This window comes from Coregonus lavaretus, assembly GCF_964263955.1.
Source record: "Coregonus lavaretus genome assembly, chromosome: 14".
Lineage (NCBI taxonomy): Eukaryota > Metazoa > Chordata > Actinopteri > Salmoniformes > Salmonidae > Coregonus > Coregonus lavaretus.
Window position 1 is genome coordinate 4,008,583 of NC_140001.1, and position 17,494 is coordinate 4,026,076.

Sequence of the window (17,494 nt, forward strand, 5' to 3'; positions counted from 1 at the left end):
TCTCTCTCTCTCTCTCTCTCTCTCTCTCTTTCTCTGCTCGTCACTGTGTGTCTGTGTTTGGGTACAGGACTGCTGTGTTTGTATGAGCTCATGGCAGGGGTATGGGACACGATCAGACTAGGGAATGGAAACACACAATCAAGGCTGAGGATACACACACACACACACACACACACGAACAAACACACTTTTCTTAACAGTATTAGGGGCTTTATTTGTGAACAGATAGATTCCATCTATGTCCAGTACCGTAGATCTGACCAAGGAACAGCATTGTAATAAATAAACAATAACGTAATGGTAGCATGATGCTCAACATCACAGTCCAATCACATCTAACACAACAACGGTCAAAACAAAGCTCTGTCATCAATAAATAATATGATCAAATAATTTAGAATAACAGGGGGGTTCTATGCGGTTCTTCAAGGCGGTTCTATGCTGGTTCTTCTACAGAAAATTCTACTGTCTGGCGTTGTAGAGTGTGTTCGGTAGATCACTCCACTGGGCAGGAGCCAGCACCGGTTCTCCTCTGGTTGTCCCGGTTCTCATGGTTCCAGACCTTTAAGTGAGAGAAGGGTCATTGTTCAGCTGTTGAATTTCCAGTAATAAAGATCACACACGGAAAAGACCAGAGACCAGACCAGAGGTCAGAGGCCAGATGTCAGAGACCAGACCAGACCAGAGCTCAGAGGTCAGAGACAAGAGGTCAGAGGTCAGCCAAGAGCAAGGCAAGCAGGCATTCCTTAGGGTTGGAGCCTGTAATTCATGTCATTGACAGACAGGTATTGGGAGAATGCTGCAAGGCCACAATGCTTAGTTTAGGCTATGATTTATATGTGCGAGAGTGTTTGAGAGAGAGTGTGTGTGTGTGTGTGTGTGTGTGTGGTGGTGGTGGGGGGGGGGGGGGGGGGGGGGGGGGGGGGTTGTGCAGTCTTAGTGTGCAGGTGAAGGAGCGTGGTGTAATCTTACCTGCTAATGGTCACACTGTGATGTCACAGGGTGTGGTTTTCTGGAGCTGTTGCTTCTCACTGCCGGAGCCCAGGTAAGCAGCCAGGAAGTTCTTATGAGTCCTGTAACTGATAGCAGACAGAGAGGGATGTTAGTTAACTCCTAGCATCTGTGACAGAGTGTAAATTCAGTCCCGTCTGGGGCCCGAACTCACAATCCACACTGCAACGCAACATACTCAAGAATCACCGTCAATACCACTGACCCAGAACAGCCAAGACATCTGGACCTAGTGCTGACCCAGAACAGCCAAGACATCTGGACCTGGTGCTGACCCAAAACAGCCAAGACATCTGGACCTGGTGTTGACCCAAAACAGCCAAGACATCTGGACCTGGTGTTGACCCAAAACAGCCAAGACATCTGGACCTGGTGCTGACCCAAAACAGCCAAGACATCTGGACCTGGTGTTGACCCAAAACAGCCAAGACATCTGGACCTGGTGCTGACCCAAAACAGCTAAGACATCTGGACCTGGTGCTGACCCAAAACAGCCAAGACATCTGGACCTGGTGTTGACCCAAAACAGCCAAGACATCTGGACCTGGTGCTGACCCAAAACAGCCAAGACATCTGGACCTGGTGTTGACCCAAAACAGCCAAGACATCTGGACCTGGTGCGACAGTACTTTTATGTCTTCAGAAAGGCAGTAGCAACTTGGCCATCTGATACATATTCCACCAGGATCTACAGTGTGTAAAACCTATTATAGATCCTATATATTCCACCAGAATCTACAGTGTGTAAGACCTATTATAGATCCTACACATTCCACCAGGATCTACAGTGTGTAAAACCTATTATAGATCCTATATATTCCACCAGGATCTACAGTGTGTAAGACCTATTATAGATCCTACACATTCCACCAGGATCTACAGTGTGTAAGACCTATTAAAGATCCTATACATTCCACCAGGATCTACAGTGAATAAAGACCTATTATAGATCCTATATATTCCACCAGGATCTACAGTGAATAAAGACCTATTATAGATCCTATATATTCCACCAGGATCTACAGTGTGTAAGACCTATTATAGATCCTACACATTCCACCAGGATCTACAGTGTGTAAGACCTATTATAGATCCTATACATTCTACCAGGATCTACAGTGAATAAAGACCTATTATAGATCCTATATATTCCACCAGGATCTACAGTGTGTAAGACCTATTATAAATCCTATATATTCCACCAGGATCTACAGTGTGTAAGACCTATTATAAATCCTACACATTTCTGGGACTGACAGATGGAAGTCCGATATTCCGGCATGACCCAGTTAATGGAAAACCCATTCAGATAAGGAATCAATATTACCCAGGGCCTTCGATAGAGATACTGTATCTACTGTACATAGCTCTGCTATTGCTCATGTCTTTAGCAGCATAGTCACACTAATTAGTCAACATGGTGGATGATATACAGCGCCTTCAGAAAGTACTCATACGCCTTGACTTACTCTACATTTTTGTTGTGTTACAACCTGATTTCAAAAAACGATTAAAAATAGATATATTCTCACCCATCTACACACAATTACCCATAATGCCAAAGTGAAAACATGTTTTTTTAGAAATGTTTTGCAAATGTATTTTCAAATGAAATACAGAAATATCACATTTACATGAGTATCCACACACCTGAGGTTAGAACCACCTTTGGCGGCGATTACAGCTGTGAGTCTTTCCGGGTAAGTCTCTAAGAGCTTTGCACACCTGGATTGTACAATATTTGCACATTCTTAAAAAAAAATAAAAAATTCAAGCTCTGTCAAGTTGGTGGTTGTTCATTTCTCAACAGCCATGTTCAAGTCTTGCCATATAATTTAAAGCCTATTTAAGACTGTAACTCGGCCACTCAGGAACTCCAGTGTGTATTTGGTCTTGTGTTTTAGGTTATTGTCCTGCTGAAAGGAGGATTTGTCTCCCAGTATCTGGTGGAAAGCAGACTGAACCAGAGTTTTCCTCTAGGATTTTGCCTGTGCTTAGCTCCATTCCATTTCTTTTTATTCTTAAAAACTCCCCTAGTCCTTGCGGATGACAAGCATATCGATAACGTGATGCAGCCACCACCATGCTTAAAAATATGAAGAGTGGTACTCAGTGATGTGTTGTGTTGGATTTGCCCCAAACATAACGCTTTGTATTCAGGAAATAAAGTTAATTTCTTTGCCAAATATTTTGCAGTTTTACTTTAGTGTCTTATTGCAAACAGGATGCATGTTTTGGAATGTTTTTATTCTGTACAGGCTTCCTTCTTTTCACTCTGTCAATTAGGTTAGTATTGTGGAGTAACTACAATGTTGTTGATCCATCCTCAGTTTTCTCCTATCACAGCCATTATTAAACTCTGTAACCGTTTTAAAGTTACCATTGGCCTCATGGTGAAATCCCTGAGCGGTTTGATTCCTCTCCGGCAACTGTGTTAGGAAGAATGCATGTATCCTCGTAGTGACTGGGTGTATTGATACACCATCCAAAGTGTAATTAATAACTTCATTATGCTCAAAGGGATATTCAATGTCAGTTTTTTTTTTTTTTTTTTACCCATCTACCAATCGGTGCCCTTCTTTGCGAGGCATTGGAAAACCTCCCTGGTCTTTGTGGTTAAATCTGTGTTTGAAATTCACTGCTTGACTGAGGGATAATTGTATGTGTGGGGTACTGAGATGAGGTAGTCATTCAAAAATCATGTTAAGCACTATTATTGCACACAGAGTAAATCCATGCAACTTATTATGTGACTTGTTAAGCACATTTTTACTCGTGAACTTATTTAGGCTTGCCATAACATAGGGGTTGAATGGTTATTGACTCAAGACATTTCAGCTTTTAATTTGTAATACATTTCTAAAAATTTCTAAAAATGTAATTCCACTTTGGCATTATGGGATATTGTGTGCAGGCCAGTAACACAAACTCTCAATTTAGTCCATTTTAAATTCAGGGTGTAACACAACAAAATGTGGAAAAAGTCAAGGGGTGTGAATACTTTCTGAAGGTTTTGCCACGGCAACAATCAACAGCAAATACAACACACAAATTGATTAATTTAGGTAATGGTTTTGATAAACACACTGTGACAAATTATCTTGTAAAAAAAGTTTGAAATGTATGAAGTTTGATTGAATTTCTATACAGTACCGTCGATAACATTAAAAAAGGGGATTTTTAAATATAAACTATTAGCAGCCCACTGATTGAATCAACGTTGTTTCCATGTCGTTTCAATGAAATTATGTTTAACCAACATGGAATAGACGTTGAACTGACGTCTGTGCCCAGTGGGAGAGCATTGTCAGGCACAAGTCATGTAATCAAAGACAACTGTTGGCGCAATTATTAGAAAATTGAAGAAGTTCAAGATGACGGTCATTCACCCTCGGTCTGGGGCTCCATGCAAGATCTCACCTCGTGGGCCATCAATGATCATGAGGAAGGTGAGGGATCAGCCCAGAACTACACGGCAGGACCTGGTCAATGACCTGAAGAGAGCTGGGACCACAGTCTCAAAGAAAACCATTAGTAACACACTACGCCGTCATGGATTAAAATCCTGCAGCGCACGCAAGGTCCCCCTGCTCATGCCAGCGCATGTCCAGGCCCATCTGAAGTTTGCCAATGACCATCTGGATGATCCAGAGGAGGAATGGGAGAAGGTCATGTGGTCTGATGAGACAAAAATATAGCTTTTTGGTCTAAACTCCACTCGCCATGTTTGGAGGAAGAAGAAGGATGAGTACAACCCCAAGAACACCATCCCAACCGTGAAGCATAGAGGTGGAAACATCATTCTTTGGGGATGCTTTTCTGCAAAGGGGACAGGACGACTGCACCGTATTGAGGGGAGGATGGATGGGGCCATATATCGCAAGATCTTGGCCAACAACCTCCTACCCTCAGTAAGAGCATTGAAGATGGGTCGTGGCTGGGTCTTCCAGCATGACAACGACCCGAAACACACAGCCAGCGCAACTAAGGAGTGGCTCCGTAAGAAGCATTTCAAGGTCCTGGAGTGGCCTAGCCAGTCTCCAGACCTGAACCCAATAGAAAATCTTTGGAGGGAGCTGAAAGTCCGTATTGACCAGCGACAGCCCTGAAACCTGAAGGATCTGGAGAAGGTCTGTATGGAGGAGTGGGCCAAAATCCCTGCTGCAGTGTGTGCAAACCTGGTCAAGACCTACAGGAAACGTATGATCTCTGTAATTGCAAACAAAGGTTTCTGTACCAAATATTAAGTTCTGCTTTTCTGATGTATTAAATACCTATGTCATGCAATAAAATGCAAATGAATTACTTAAAAATCATACAATGTGATTTTCTGGATTTTTGTTTTAGATTCCGTCTCTCACAGTTGAAGTGTACCTATGATAACAATTACAGACCTCTACATGCTTTGTAAGTAGGAAAACCTGCAAAATCGGCAGTGTATCAAGTACTTGTTCTCCCCACTGTACATTTTATGGACACAGTCAATTTTACAATGATTCTGTTTTGTTTTTACTCCTGAACTTCCTCTACCCTCAACCTCTCCGATCATTTTCATGATGTCCATCCGGTTTGCTTCTATATGCCATATTTACATTTTAGTCATTTAGCAGACGGTCTTATCCAGAGCGACTTACAGGAGCAATTAGGGTTAAGTGCCTTGCTCAAGGGCACATCGACAGATTTTTCACCTAGTCGGCTCGGGGATTAGAACCAGCGACCTTTCGGTTACTAGCACAACGGGGGACTTGGGGATTGTGAAGAGACCTCAATGCATTTTATGCAGGCGTTTGACAATATCAACACTGTGCCGTTCATGAGGGCCCCCACCGACTCAGAGGATTGGGTGATCTCGCTCTCTGAGGCCGACGTGAGGGCGCGTTCTAAGAGCAGACATATTTACAGTAATTTTCAACCTCTCCTTGTCCCAGTCTGTAATCCCCACATGTTTTAAGATGACCACCATCATTCCTGTCCCCAAGAACTCTAAGGCTTCATGTAACAATGACTACCGCCCTGTAGGCACTCACTCCTGTAAACATGAACAACATCTTAATTGCACTCCACACTGCCCTCACCCACCTAGATAAGAGGAATACCTATGTGAGAATTCTGTTCCAACACCATTGTCCCCTCCAAGCTCGTCACCAAGCTTAGGACCACGGGACTGAACTCCACCCTCTGCTACTGGGTCCTGGACTTCCTGACGGGCCGCCCCCCCAGGTGGTGAGGGTAGGCAACATCATCTCCGCCACGCTGACCCTCAACACGGGGAGGGCCCCCTCAGTCGTGCGTGCTTAATCCCCTCCTGCACTCCCTGTTCACCCACGACTGCGTGACCACGCACGACTTCCAACACCACCATCAAGTTTGCTGACGATACGACGGTGGTAGGCCTGATCACCGGCGACGATGAGACAGCCTATAGGGAGGAGGTCAGAGGTCAGAGACCTGGCAGTGTGGTGCCGGGACATCATTAAGACCAAGGAGCTGATCGTAGACGACAGGAAACAGGGGGGACGAGCACGCCCCCGTCCACATCGACGAGGCTGCAGTGGAGCGGGTTGAGAGCTTCAAGTTCCTCAGTGTCCAAATCACTAAAGACTTTAAAATGGTCCACTCACACGCGCACAGTGGTAAAGAAAACGCGACAGCGCCTCTTCCCCTTCAGGAGGTTGAAAAGGTTTGGCATGGGCCCTCAGATCCTCAAAAAAGGTATACAGCTGCACCGTTGAGAGCATCTTGACTTGCTGCATCACCGCTTGGTATGGCAATAGCACCGCTTTCGATCGCATGGCGCTACAGAGTGTGGTGTGGACAGCCCAGTACATCACTGGGGCCGAGCTCCCTGCCATCCAGGACCTCTATATCAGAGCTCCCTGCCATCCAGGACCTCTATATCAGAGCTCCCTGCCATCCAGGACCTCTATATCAGAGCTCCCTGCCATCCAGGACCTCTATATCAGAGCTCTCTGCCACCCAGGACCTCTATATCAGAGCTCCCTGCCATCCAGGACCTCTATATCAGAGCTCCCTGCCAACCAGGACCTCTATATCAGAGCTCCCTGCCATCCAGGACCTCTATATCAGAGCTCCCTGCCATCCAGGACCTCTATATCAGAGCTCCCTGCCATCCAGGACCTCTATATCAGAGCTCTCTGCCACCCAGGACCTCTATATCAGAGCTCCCTGCCATCCAGGACCTCTATATCAGAGCTCCCTGCCATCCAGGACCTCTATATCAGAGCTCCCTGCCATCCAGGACCTCTATATCAGGGTGGTATGAAAGGAAGGCCTGGAAAATCGTTAAAGACTCCAGCCACCCAAGCCATAGACTGTTCTATCTACTTCCGCACGGCAAGCGGTGCCGGAGCATCAAGTCTGACAGCAACAGGCTCCTGAACAGCTTCTATCCTCAAGCCATAAGACTGATAAATAGCTAACTAAATGGCTTCACAGACAATCTGAGATGACCTTTGTATTTTATTCAATTTTCTCAAGTCTTTATTCAAGTCTCTATGCAGACTCACACTCCAACACACACACAAACACTCACTATATCATTTGCTCACACACACATAATACGCACATACATTTATACTGACTCTACACACACACACACACATACAATCATCATATACACTGCTGCTTCTCTGTTTATCATATATCCTGATGCCGACTTCTATCGCTCCAGTATCCCTGCACATTGTTAATATGGTACTGGAACTGACCATGTATATAGTCACCTGACCCCTATACATATCTACCTCCATCACTCCAGTATCCCTGCACATTGTTAATATGGTATTGAACTGACCCTGTATATAGTCACCTTACCCCTATACATATCTACCTCTATCACTCCAGTATCCCTGCACATTGTTAATATGGTATGGAACTGACCCTGTATATAGTCACCTGACCCCTATACATATCTACCTCCATGACTCCAGTATCCCTGCACATTGTTAATATGGTACTGGAACTGAACCTGTATATAGTCACCTTACCCCTATACATATCTACCTCTATCACTCCAGTATCCCTGCACATTGTTAATATGGTATTGAACTGACCCTGTATATAGTCACCTTACCCCTATACATATCTACCTCCATCACTCCAGTATCCCTGCACATTGTTAATATGGTATTGGAACTGACCCTGTATATAGTCACCTTACCCCTGTACATATCTACCTCCATCACTCCAGTATCCCTGCACATTGTTAATATGGCATGTGACATTAAAAACGTGAATGTTGATACTCACTGTGTGCAGGCCATGAGCAGTATGGCGAGGCAGCTGATGCTGGAGAGGACCACAGCTATGACGACCAGGACAGTCTGAACCACCTCAGCTCTGCTGCTCTCCTCCTTGTTTCTCGTAGGCAGGAGCAGGATCCCACAGCGCTCGCCGTCATAACCTTTGTTACACCTGCAGGGGAGAACGGTCAATCAATTAATGAATCAGTCAGTCAGATAGTCAACCAAACAGTCAGTCAGTCAATTAGTCTATTCTTCCTTCCTTCCTTCCTTCCTTCCTTCCTTCCTTCCTTCCTTCCTTCCTTCCTTCCTTCCTTCCTTCCTTCCTTCCGTCCTTCCTTCCTTCCTTCCTTCCTTCCTTCCTTCCTTCCTTCCTTCCGTCCTTCCTTCCTTCCTTCCTTCCTTCCTTCCTTCCTTCCTTCCTTCCTTCCTTCCTTCCTTCCTTCCTTCCTTCCTTCCTTCCTTCCTTCCTGCCTGCCTGCCTGCCTAACTGCCTTCCTTCCACACACACACACACACACACACACACACACACACACACACACACACACACACACACACACACACACACACACACACACACACACACACACACACGTGTTGTACTCACATACACACTGGCTCTCTCAGGTCTGCCATGTACTTGCAGTGTCCATGGATACAGTAGCCCTTGTGGGAGGAGCTACAAGGGTCCTCTGTGACACGCCCTGACGTCTGTTGTGTGTGTCCTGATGACATGTGTCCTGACGACGTGTGTTCAGGGTTGGAGTCTGTGGTGTTCTTACTCTTCCTCTTCCTCTTCCTCTTTCCTTTATTCCCTTTTCCTTTCTGACTCCTCCCCTTCTCTTGTTGCTCCTTACCGTGACGCAGCACTGCTGGGAAACCACAGGGTTATTATCCTGATTATTACAGCTGGGAGACAGATAGGAAACCACAGGGTTATTATCCTGATTATTACAGCTGGGAGACAGATAGGAAACCACAGGGTTATTATCCTGATTATTACAGCTGGGAGACAGATAGGAAACAGATGGGAGAGAGGGGGAGACAGATAGGAGAGAGATGGGAGAGAGGGGGAGACAGATAGGAAACAGATGGGAAACAGATGGAAGAGAGATGGGAGCCAGATGGGAGCCAGATGGGAGAGAGATGGGGGAGAGGGGGAGACAGATGGGAGAGAGGGGGAGACAGATGGGAGAGAGATGGGGGAGAGATGGGAGAGAGATGGGAGAGAGATGGGAGTCAGATGGAGAGATGGAGGCAGATGGGAGTCAGATGGGAGTCAGATGGAGAGATGGAGGCAGATGGGAGTCAGATGGGAGTCAGATGGAGAGATGGAGGAAGATGGGAGTCAGATGGAGAGATGGAGGAAGATGGGAGTCAGATGGGAAACAGATGGAGAAGGATGGAAACAGACGGAGACAGATGGAGAGATGGAGCCAGATGGGAGACAGGCTCTACTAGGGGTAGGGGCTGTCTGCTAGGGGGTACTAGGGACTACTATGGGTAGGGGAAAGGGGTAAGGGGGAGGGGTTATCAGACAGTCCTACCTTGGGGTGAGCCGTCTGTAGGTGTTCCTCCCGACAGATCTTCATCAAGCTCCAGTTCCTCCTCATCCTCATCACCCAGAGAGCTCTGTAGCCCCTCCCCTTCCCCTGAGGCCGACGCCCCCGTCACATGGCTCAGCCCCGCTGAGAATGTCACTGCGGATCCCAGGACACCTAGAGCGCTGAAAACTACAATCAGACCACACCAGTCAAACACAGAGCGCTGAAAACTACAACTACAACACCCCAGTCCAACACAGAGCGCTGAAAACTACAACCAGACCACACCAGTCCAACACAGAGCGCTGAAAACTACAACCAGACCACACCAGTCCAACACAGAGCGCTGAAAACTACAACCAGAACACACTAGTCCAACACAGAGAAAGAAAAAATGGAAACTACAACTAGACCACACCAATCAGACACAGACCAGAGTACTGAAAGCTACAACTAGACCACACCAATCAGACACAGACCAGAGTACTGAAAAACTACAACTAGACCACACCAATCAGGCACAGACCAGAGTACTGAAAACTACAACTAGACCACACCAATCAGGCACAGACCAGAGTACTGACAACTACAACTAGACCACACCAATCAGACACAGACCAGAGTACTGAAAACTACAACTAGACCACACCAATCAGACACAGACCAGAGTACTGAAAACTACAACTGGACCACACCAATCAGACAGAGACCAGAGTACTGAAAACTACAACTAGACCACACCAATCAGGCACAGACCAGAGTACTGAAAACTACAACTAGACCACACCAATCAGACACAGACCAGAGCACTGAAAACTACAACTAGACCACACCAATCAGGCACAGACCAGAGTACTGAAAACTACAACTAGACCACACCAATCAGGCACAGACCAGAGTACTGAAAACTACAACTAGACCACACCAATCAGACACAGACCAGAGCACTGAAAACTACAACTAGACCACACCAATCAGACACAGACCAGAGTACTGAAAACTACAACTGGACCACACCAATCAGACAGAGACCAGAGTACTGAAAACTACAACTAGACCACACCAATCAGGCACAGACCAGAACTGAAAACTACAACTAGACCACACCAATCAGGCACAGACCAGAGTACCAAAAACTACAACCAGAATTCTCCAATCATACATACAGTGGGGAAAAAAGGATTTAGTCAGTCACCAATTGTGCAAGTTCTCCCACTTAAAAGATGAGAGAGGCCTGTAATTTTCATCATAGGTAAACGTCAACTATGACAGACAAATTGAGAAATTTTTTTCCAGAAAATCACATTGTAGGATTTTTAATGAATTTATTTGCAAATTATGGTGGAAAATAGGTATTTGGTCACCTACAAACAAGCAAGATTTCTGGCTCTCACAGACCTGTAACTTCTTCTTTAAGAGGCTCCTCTGTCCTCCACTCGTTACCTGTATTAATGGCACCTGTTTGAACTTGTTATCAGTATAAAAGACACCTGTCCACAACCTCAAACAGTCACACTCCAAACTCCACTATGGCCAAGACCAAAGAGCTGTCAAAGGACACCAGAAACCAAATTGTAGACCTGCACCAGGCTGGGAAGACTGAATCTGCAATAGGTAAGCAGCTTGGTTTGAAGAAATCAACTGTGGGAGCAATTATTAGGAAATGGAAGACATACAAGACCACTGATAATCTCCCTCGATCTGGGGCTCCACGCAAGATCTCACCCCGTGGGGTCAAAATGATCACAAGAACCACACGGGGGGACCTAGTGAATGACCTGCAGAGAGCTGGGACCAAAGTAACAAAGCCTACCATCAGTAACACACTACGCCGCCAGGGACTCAAATCCTGCAGTGCCAGACGTGTCCCCCTGCTTAAGCTAGTACATGTCCAGGCCCGTCTGAAGTTTGCTAGAGTGCATTTGGATGATCCAGAAGAGGATTGGGAGAATGTCATATGGTCAGATGAAACCAAAATATAACTTTTTGGTAAAAACTCAACTCGTCGTGTTTGGAGGACAAAGAATGCTGAGTTGCATCCAAAGAACACCATACCTACTGTGAAGCATGGGGGTGGAAACATCATGCTTTGGGGCTGTTTTTCTGCAAAGGGACCAGGGCGACTGATCCGTGTAAAGGAAAGAATGAATGGGGCCATGTATCGTGAGATTTTGAGTGAAAACCTCCTTCCATCAGCAAGGGCATTGAAGATGAAACGTGGCTGGGTCTTTCAGCATGACAATGATCCCAAACACACCGCCCGGGCAACGAAGGAGTGGCTTCGGAAGAAGCATTTCAAGGTCCTGGAGTGGCCTAGCCAGTCTCCAGATCTCAACCCCATAGAAAATCTTTGGAGGGAGTTGAAAGTCCATGTTGCCCAGCGACAGCCCCAAAACATCACTGCTCTAGAGGAGATCTGCATGGAGGAATGGGCCAAAATACCAGCAACAGTGTGTGAAAACCTTGTGAAGACTTACAGAAAACGTTTGACCTGTGTCATTGCCAACAAAGGGTATATAACAAAGTATTGAGAAACTTTTGTTATTGACCAAATACTTATTTTCCACCATAATTTGCAAATAAATTCATTAAAAATCCTACAATGTGATTTTCTGGAGAAGAAAAATTCTCATTTTGTCTGTCATAGTTGACATGTACCTATGAGGAAAATTACAGGCCTCTCGTGGGAGAACTTGCACAGTTGGTGGCTGACTAAATACTTTTTTCCCCCCACTGTAGCAATCAAGGCTGCAAGCAGACCAAACCAGTCGCACACAGAGCAGTGCCAGACTACATCCCAATAGCCCACACAGTAGATTAGAGCACTCAATACTTCCATTTGACATCAGACAAACAGACCCAAAGAGCAAAAAAACAAGAGCTGAACATTCTTCAACCATGACCTAAATAGGATTTGCAGACAGTTCATCACACAGCTGGTTTCTGACAAGTCTTAACAGGTTGTGAAATATTTCTCTCTTCTCTCTGTTCCTATCTGCATATCTCTTTCTCTCTCTCTCTCTCTCGCTCTCCTCACTCCATCTTTCTGCTTCCCTCTAAACACAACGCTTCTCTCCGACCCGGCTCACCCCGTCTGTACATTCCTGTCCAAACTTAAACACAACACAACAGCTAATCACCATATTGTAATTACAAGCCCAGACTACTTACCCAAACACAGCAGAGAGGAGAGGATGATAGTGTTCATGTCCTAGGAGTGCGTGTGAGTGGTTGTGTTGGTGTGTTTGTGTATTCTGCGCTGACAGGCTAGTCTTCTGTCTCTGCTTCCTCTCCTCCTTAGGGGTTGGGTGGCAGCTTTTATAGACAACGCCTCAGTAAAGTGTGTGTGTGTGTGTGTGTGTGTGTGTGTGTGTGTGTGTGTGTGTGTGTGTGTGTGTGTGTGTGAGTCAGTAATGTAATGATTAACCTGCCCAAACTTAGGGGATGTATTTATGCATGTCATGTTCTTTGACACTTGGCTTCTGTTGGGAATAATAATGAGTGAGATCCTCACACTTTGTTCCGCACAGTCAACACACACACACACACACACACACACACTCACACACACACACACACACACACACACACAACAATTTATGTATTCTGTCCAGTCACTACATGTCATTAACACACAAAAAAAAAAAAACGTTCCACTTTCGCTAATGTTCCTACCTCCGGCCTTGTCCCTTTCTCTTCATATATTTGCTGAGGGTCAAGCCCTGTGAATAGAGCCGTAAAAAACTCAACAACAGCTGCATAATCTTTTCACACACACACACACACACACACACACACACACACACACACACACACACACACACCCTGCTATGACACAAAGGTCCCAAAACACACCTGTAGTGTCTTTGCCAAGGGGGAAGTTGCTGTTGTAGAGGTCAAACAAGAGTTGTAGTATTATAGTATTGTTCAGGCGATTTTAAAGTTGTTTGATGAGTCAGTAGGGATATATTGTATCCCATACTCCACCTGATCTGCTGCAGAACGTCACGAATAATGCTTTGACTACATTTTCTTTCATGTGAACTTCAGGGAGAGTGTGGATACGTTACCTTGTTCCCAGCAAACTGGGAACCTTCCCAGGATATTTGCTAACATTCCCATTAAGTTCTAGTTAGGGTTTTTATCTATCATTAGGTTGATAACATCTCCCAAAACATCCAAATAATGTTTTTGATAACACATTTTTTTTCTTTTATTCTTCAGACAATGTTTTAAATTAAAAATCCTTGGAATGTTCACAGGATATTTACTAAAATGTTGTGCACAACATGCAACAACCACCACAGAACATTCCCCTAAGGTTCTTATTAGGTTTCCAGGTAATGTAATAACAACATTTGTTCTGGGAACGTTCTTGCAACATCAGGTGAATGTTTTATACAAACATTGTATAATCATCAGCACAACTGGACAGTTTATGTGTTATTAGAACTTTTGGGGCAACCTAATGAATGTTCTGGGAACGTTCACAGAACCAATTATGGTTTGCTGGGTTGTGTCTTCTCGATTACTTTGTCATACATAAATAAATAAAAATGTTCCCAACATGTTATTGGAACTTTCACGTAACAATATGACTGTAAGGTTTTAACTTTAGGATAACCTTTAGGGCCACAGATAGAACAATGAGCCAGATGTTTCACTGGATGTATAAATCTGAAGCATTCGGTTGGCGTTTCCATTCACCGCCAAATATGGTGCTGAGAGGAATCCCATTGGCCGGCAGTGGAAGAAGATGAAGTGAGATGGATTCTGGCCGACATTCTGCAAATTTTCTCATCGATTAAACCTTTGATCTCAATACAGTTTTCTGTTCCCAAAACTAAAATCTGTTCAGAACAGAGTAGACTAAGTTTTGTAGACTTAACCCTTTGCCAGAGTATTACAAAATTAAAGTTGTTTAGAAGGAGTGCAAGGGCCAATTGAGTTATTGCACACGCGCACTTCACAGAGTAGGCGTTCCCTAACGGAACTATGCAAATGCGTGCTAGAACGGGCCAATAGGATCTTGCTAGCTCATGCTTGGCTCTGCCCACCTCCTTGCTTGTTCTGCCCACTATGATTAATTTGCTCCGATTGGAAATAACAGGCTGTGGTCTATCTTGGGTTAGTTCTAAACATCTTTGACAGGGTGAGGTGGGGCTGTACTGTTGAGTTTGCTTGCTGTGATAATTTGTGACCTGCAGGGATAATTAGGTGTGGATTCTTCGTTACCTTGTTGTGTCTGTCTCCTCTGTTTACCTCCATTCCTCTCTGGATGGAATCCCGGTGGATAGAACCTCGGAATGTTGGCCATGAGGGCAGCATTCCACAGTGTTCCGCTGTGACTTTGATAGATCCTTGTTTATAAGGGAGCCCTGACGGAATATTCACCAACCTTCCAAAGGGAATGCTAGGAATACCTGACATGTCGTTGGGGAGAGGTCAGAGACACTGCTTAGTGGAAACTATGACAGCAGCGTGGAGAAGAGAGCATAACACCGTAACAAGAGATCTAAACATCATGAAGGTAGCTAGTTATAGTAGCACCCTGTATTAGAGTCCTAGAGATCTAAACATCATGAAGGTAGCTAGTTATAGTAGCACCCTGTATTAGAGTCCTAGAGATCTAAACATCATGAAGGTAGCTAGTTATAGTAGCACCCTGTATTAGAGTCCTAGAGATCTAAACATCATGAAGGTAGCTAGTTATAGTAGCACCCTGTATTAGAGTCCTAGAGATCTAAACATCATGAAGGTAGCTAGTTATAGTAGCACCCTGTATTAGAGTCCTAGAGATCTAAACATCATGAAGGTAGCTAGTTATAGTAGCACCCTGTATTGGAGTCCTAGGGATCTAAACATCATGAAGGTAGCTAGTTATAGTAGCACCCTGTATTAGAGTCCTAGAGATCTAAACATCATGAAGGTAGCTAGTTATAGTAGCACCCTGTATTAGAGTCCTAGGGATCTAAACATCATGAAGGTAGCTAGTTATAGTAGCACCATGCATTAGAGTCCTAGCGATCCAATCATTATAACGGTACTGGAGGTAGCTACTCGCTACATTAGAGATCTGAACATCATCAAACTGGAGGTCGCTACTAGATACATTAGAGATCTAAACATCATCAAACTGGAGGTAGCTACCAGATACAGTAGAGATCTAAACATAAATAAACTGGAGGTCGCTACAAGATACAGTAGAGATCTAAACATAAATAAACTGGAGGTCGCTACAAGATACAGCAGAGGTCTAAACATCATCAAACTGGAGGTAGCTACTTGCCAAAGTAGAGATCTGAACATCATCAAACTGGAGATAGCTACTTGCCAAAGTAGAGATCTGAACATCATCAAACTGAAGGTAGCTACTTGCCAAAGTAGAGATCTGAACATCATCAAACTGGAGATAGCTACTTGCCAAAGTAGAGATCTGAACATCATCAAACTGGAGATAGCTACTTGCCAAAGTAGAGATCTGAACATCATCAAACTGGAGATAGCTACTTGCCAAAGTAGAGATCTGAACATCATCAAACTGGAGGTAGCTACTTGCCAAAGTAGAGATCTGAACATCATCAAACTGGAGGTAGCTACCAGATACAGTAGAGATCTAAACATAAATAAACTGGAGGTCGCTATTAGATACAGTAGAGGTCTAAACATCATCAAACTGGAGGTCGCTACTAGATACAGTAGAGATCTGAACATCATCAAACTGGAGGTCGCTACTAGATACAGTAGAGATCTGAACATCATCAAAATAGAGGTCGCTACTAGATACAGTAGAGATCTGAACATCATCAAACTGATGGTAGCTACTAGCTATAGTAGAGATCTGAACATCATCAAACTGGAGGTCGCTACTAGCTACAGTAGAGATCTGAACATCATCATACTGGAGGTGGCTACTGGCTACAGCAGAGATATGAACATCATGATACTGGAGGTCGCTACTAGCTACAGTAAAGATCTGAACATCATCAAACTGGAGGTACCTACTAGATACAGCAGAGATCTAAACATCATGATACTGGAGGTCGCTACAAGATACAGCAAAGATCTAAACATCATGATACTGGAGGTCGCTACAAGATACAGTAAAGATCTGATCATCATCAAACTGGAGGTCGCTACTAGATACAGCAGAGATCTGAACATCATCATACTGGAGGTCGCTACTAGCTACAGTAGAGATCTGAACATCATCAAACTGGAGGTTGCTACAAGATACATTAGAGATGAAAACATCATCAAACTGGAGGTCGCTACTAGATACAGTAGAGATCTAAATATCATCAAACTGGAGTTCAATAGTAGATACAGAGAGATCTAAAGATCCTTAGACTGGAGGTCGCTATTAGATACAGTAGAGACCTAAACATCATCAAACTGGAGGTTGCTAGTAGATACAGAGAGATCTAAAGATCCTTAGACTGGAGGTCGCTAGTAGATACAGTAGAGATCTAAATATCATCAAACTGGAGGTAGCTACTACATAGACTGTGGCCGCAGAGGACACACTGCTGGTCGGTGCTGGGGAGGGTTCTCAGGAGGTCGAGGCAGCAGGCAGAGCACTGGTCGACCGTCTCAGGTGAGTAGGCACCCGACTAACCCAGAGCTCCCTGTTGCTAATATGTGTATTGATATTATGTTTCCAGAGTTTTCTCC

General features: G+C 44.6%; 1 protein-coding gene across 2 annotated transcripts; it reads right to left on the bottom strand.

Annotated features, from left to right (window-relative positions):
* Positions 1-33: 33 nt before the first annotated feature.
* Positions 34-13,309, bottom strand: LOC311140894 (uncharacterized protein). 2 transcript variants are annotated; one of them, XM_084176167.1, is made up of 6 exons: positions 12,992-13,309; positions 9,824-10,009; positions 8,884-9,145; positions 8,281-8,445; positions 973-1,079; positions 34-562 (listed from the first exon to the last, which is right to left on the bottom strand). In XM_084176167.1, exons 1-5 carry the CDS (start codon positions 13,026-13,028, stop codon positions 983-985), a joined length of 747 nt encoding a protein of 248 aa, XP_084032293.1. In that variant the 5' UTR covers positions 13,029-13,309; the 3' UTR covers positions 34-562; positions 973-982. The 2 variants fall into 2 exon arrangements, with proteins under 2 accessions (XP_084032293.1, XP_084032292.1); XM_084176166.1 differs by having other exon boundaries at positions 84-562; positions 8,884-9,148; positions 12,992-13,113.
* Positions 13,310-17,494: the final 4,185 nt, after the last annotated feature.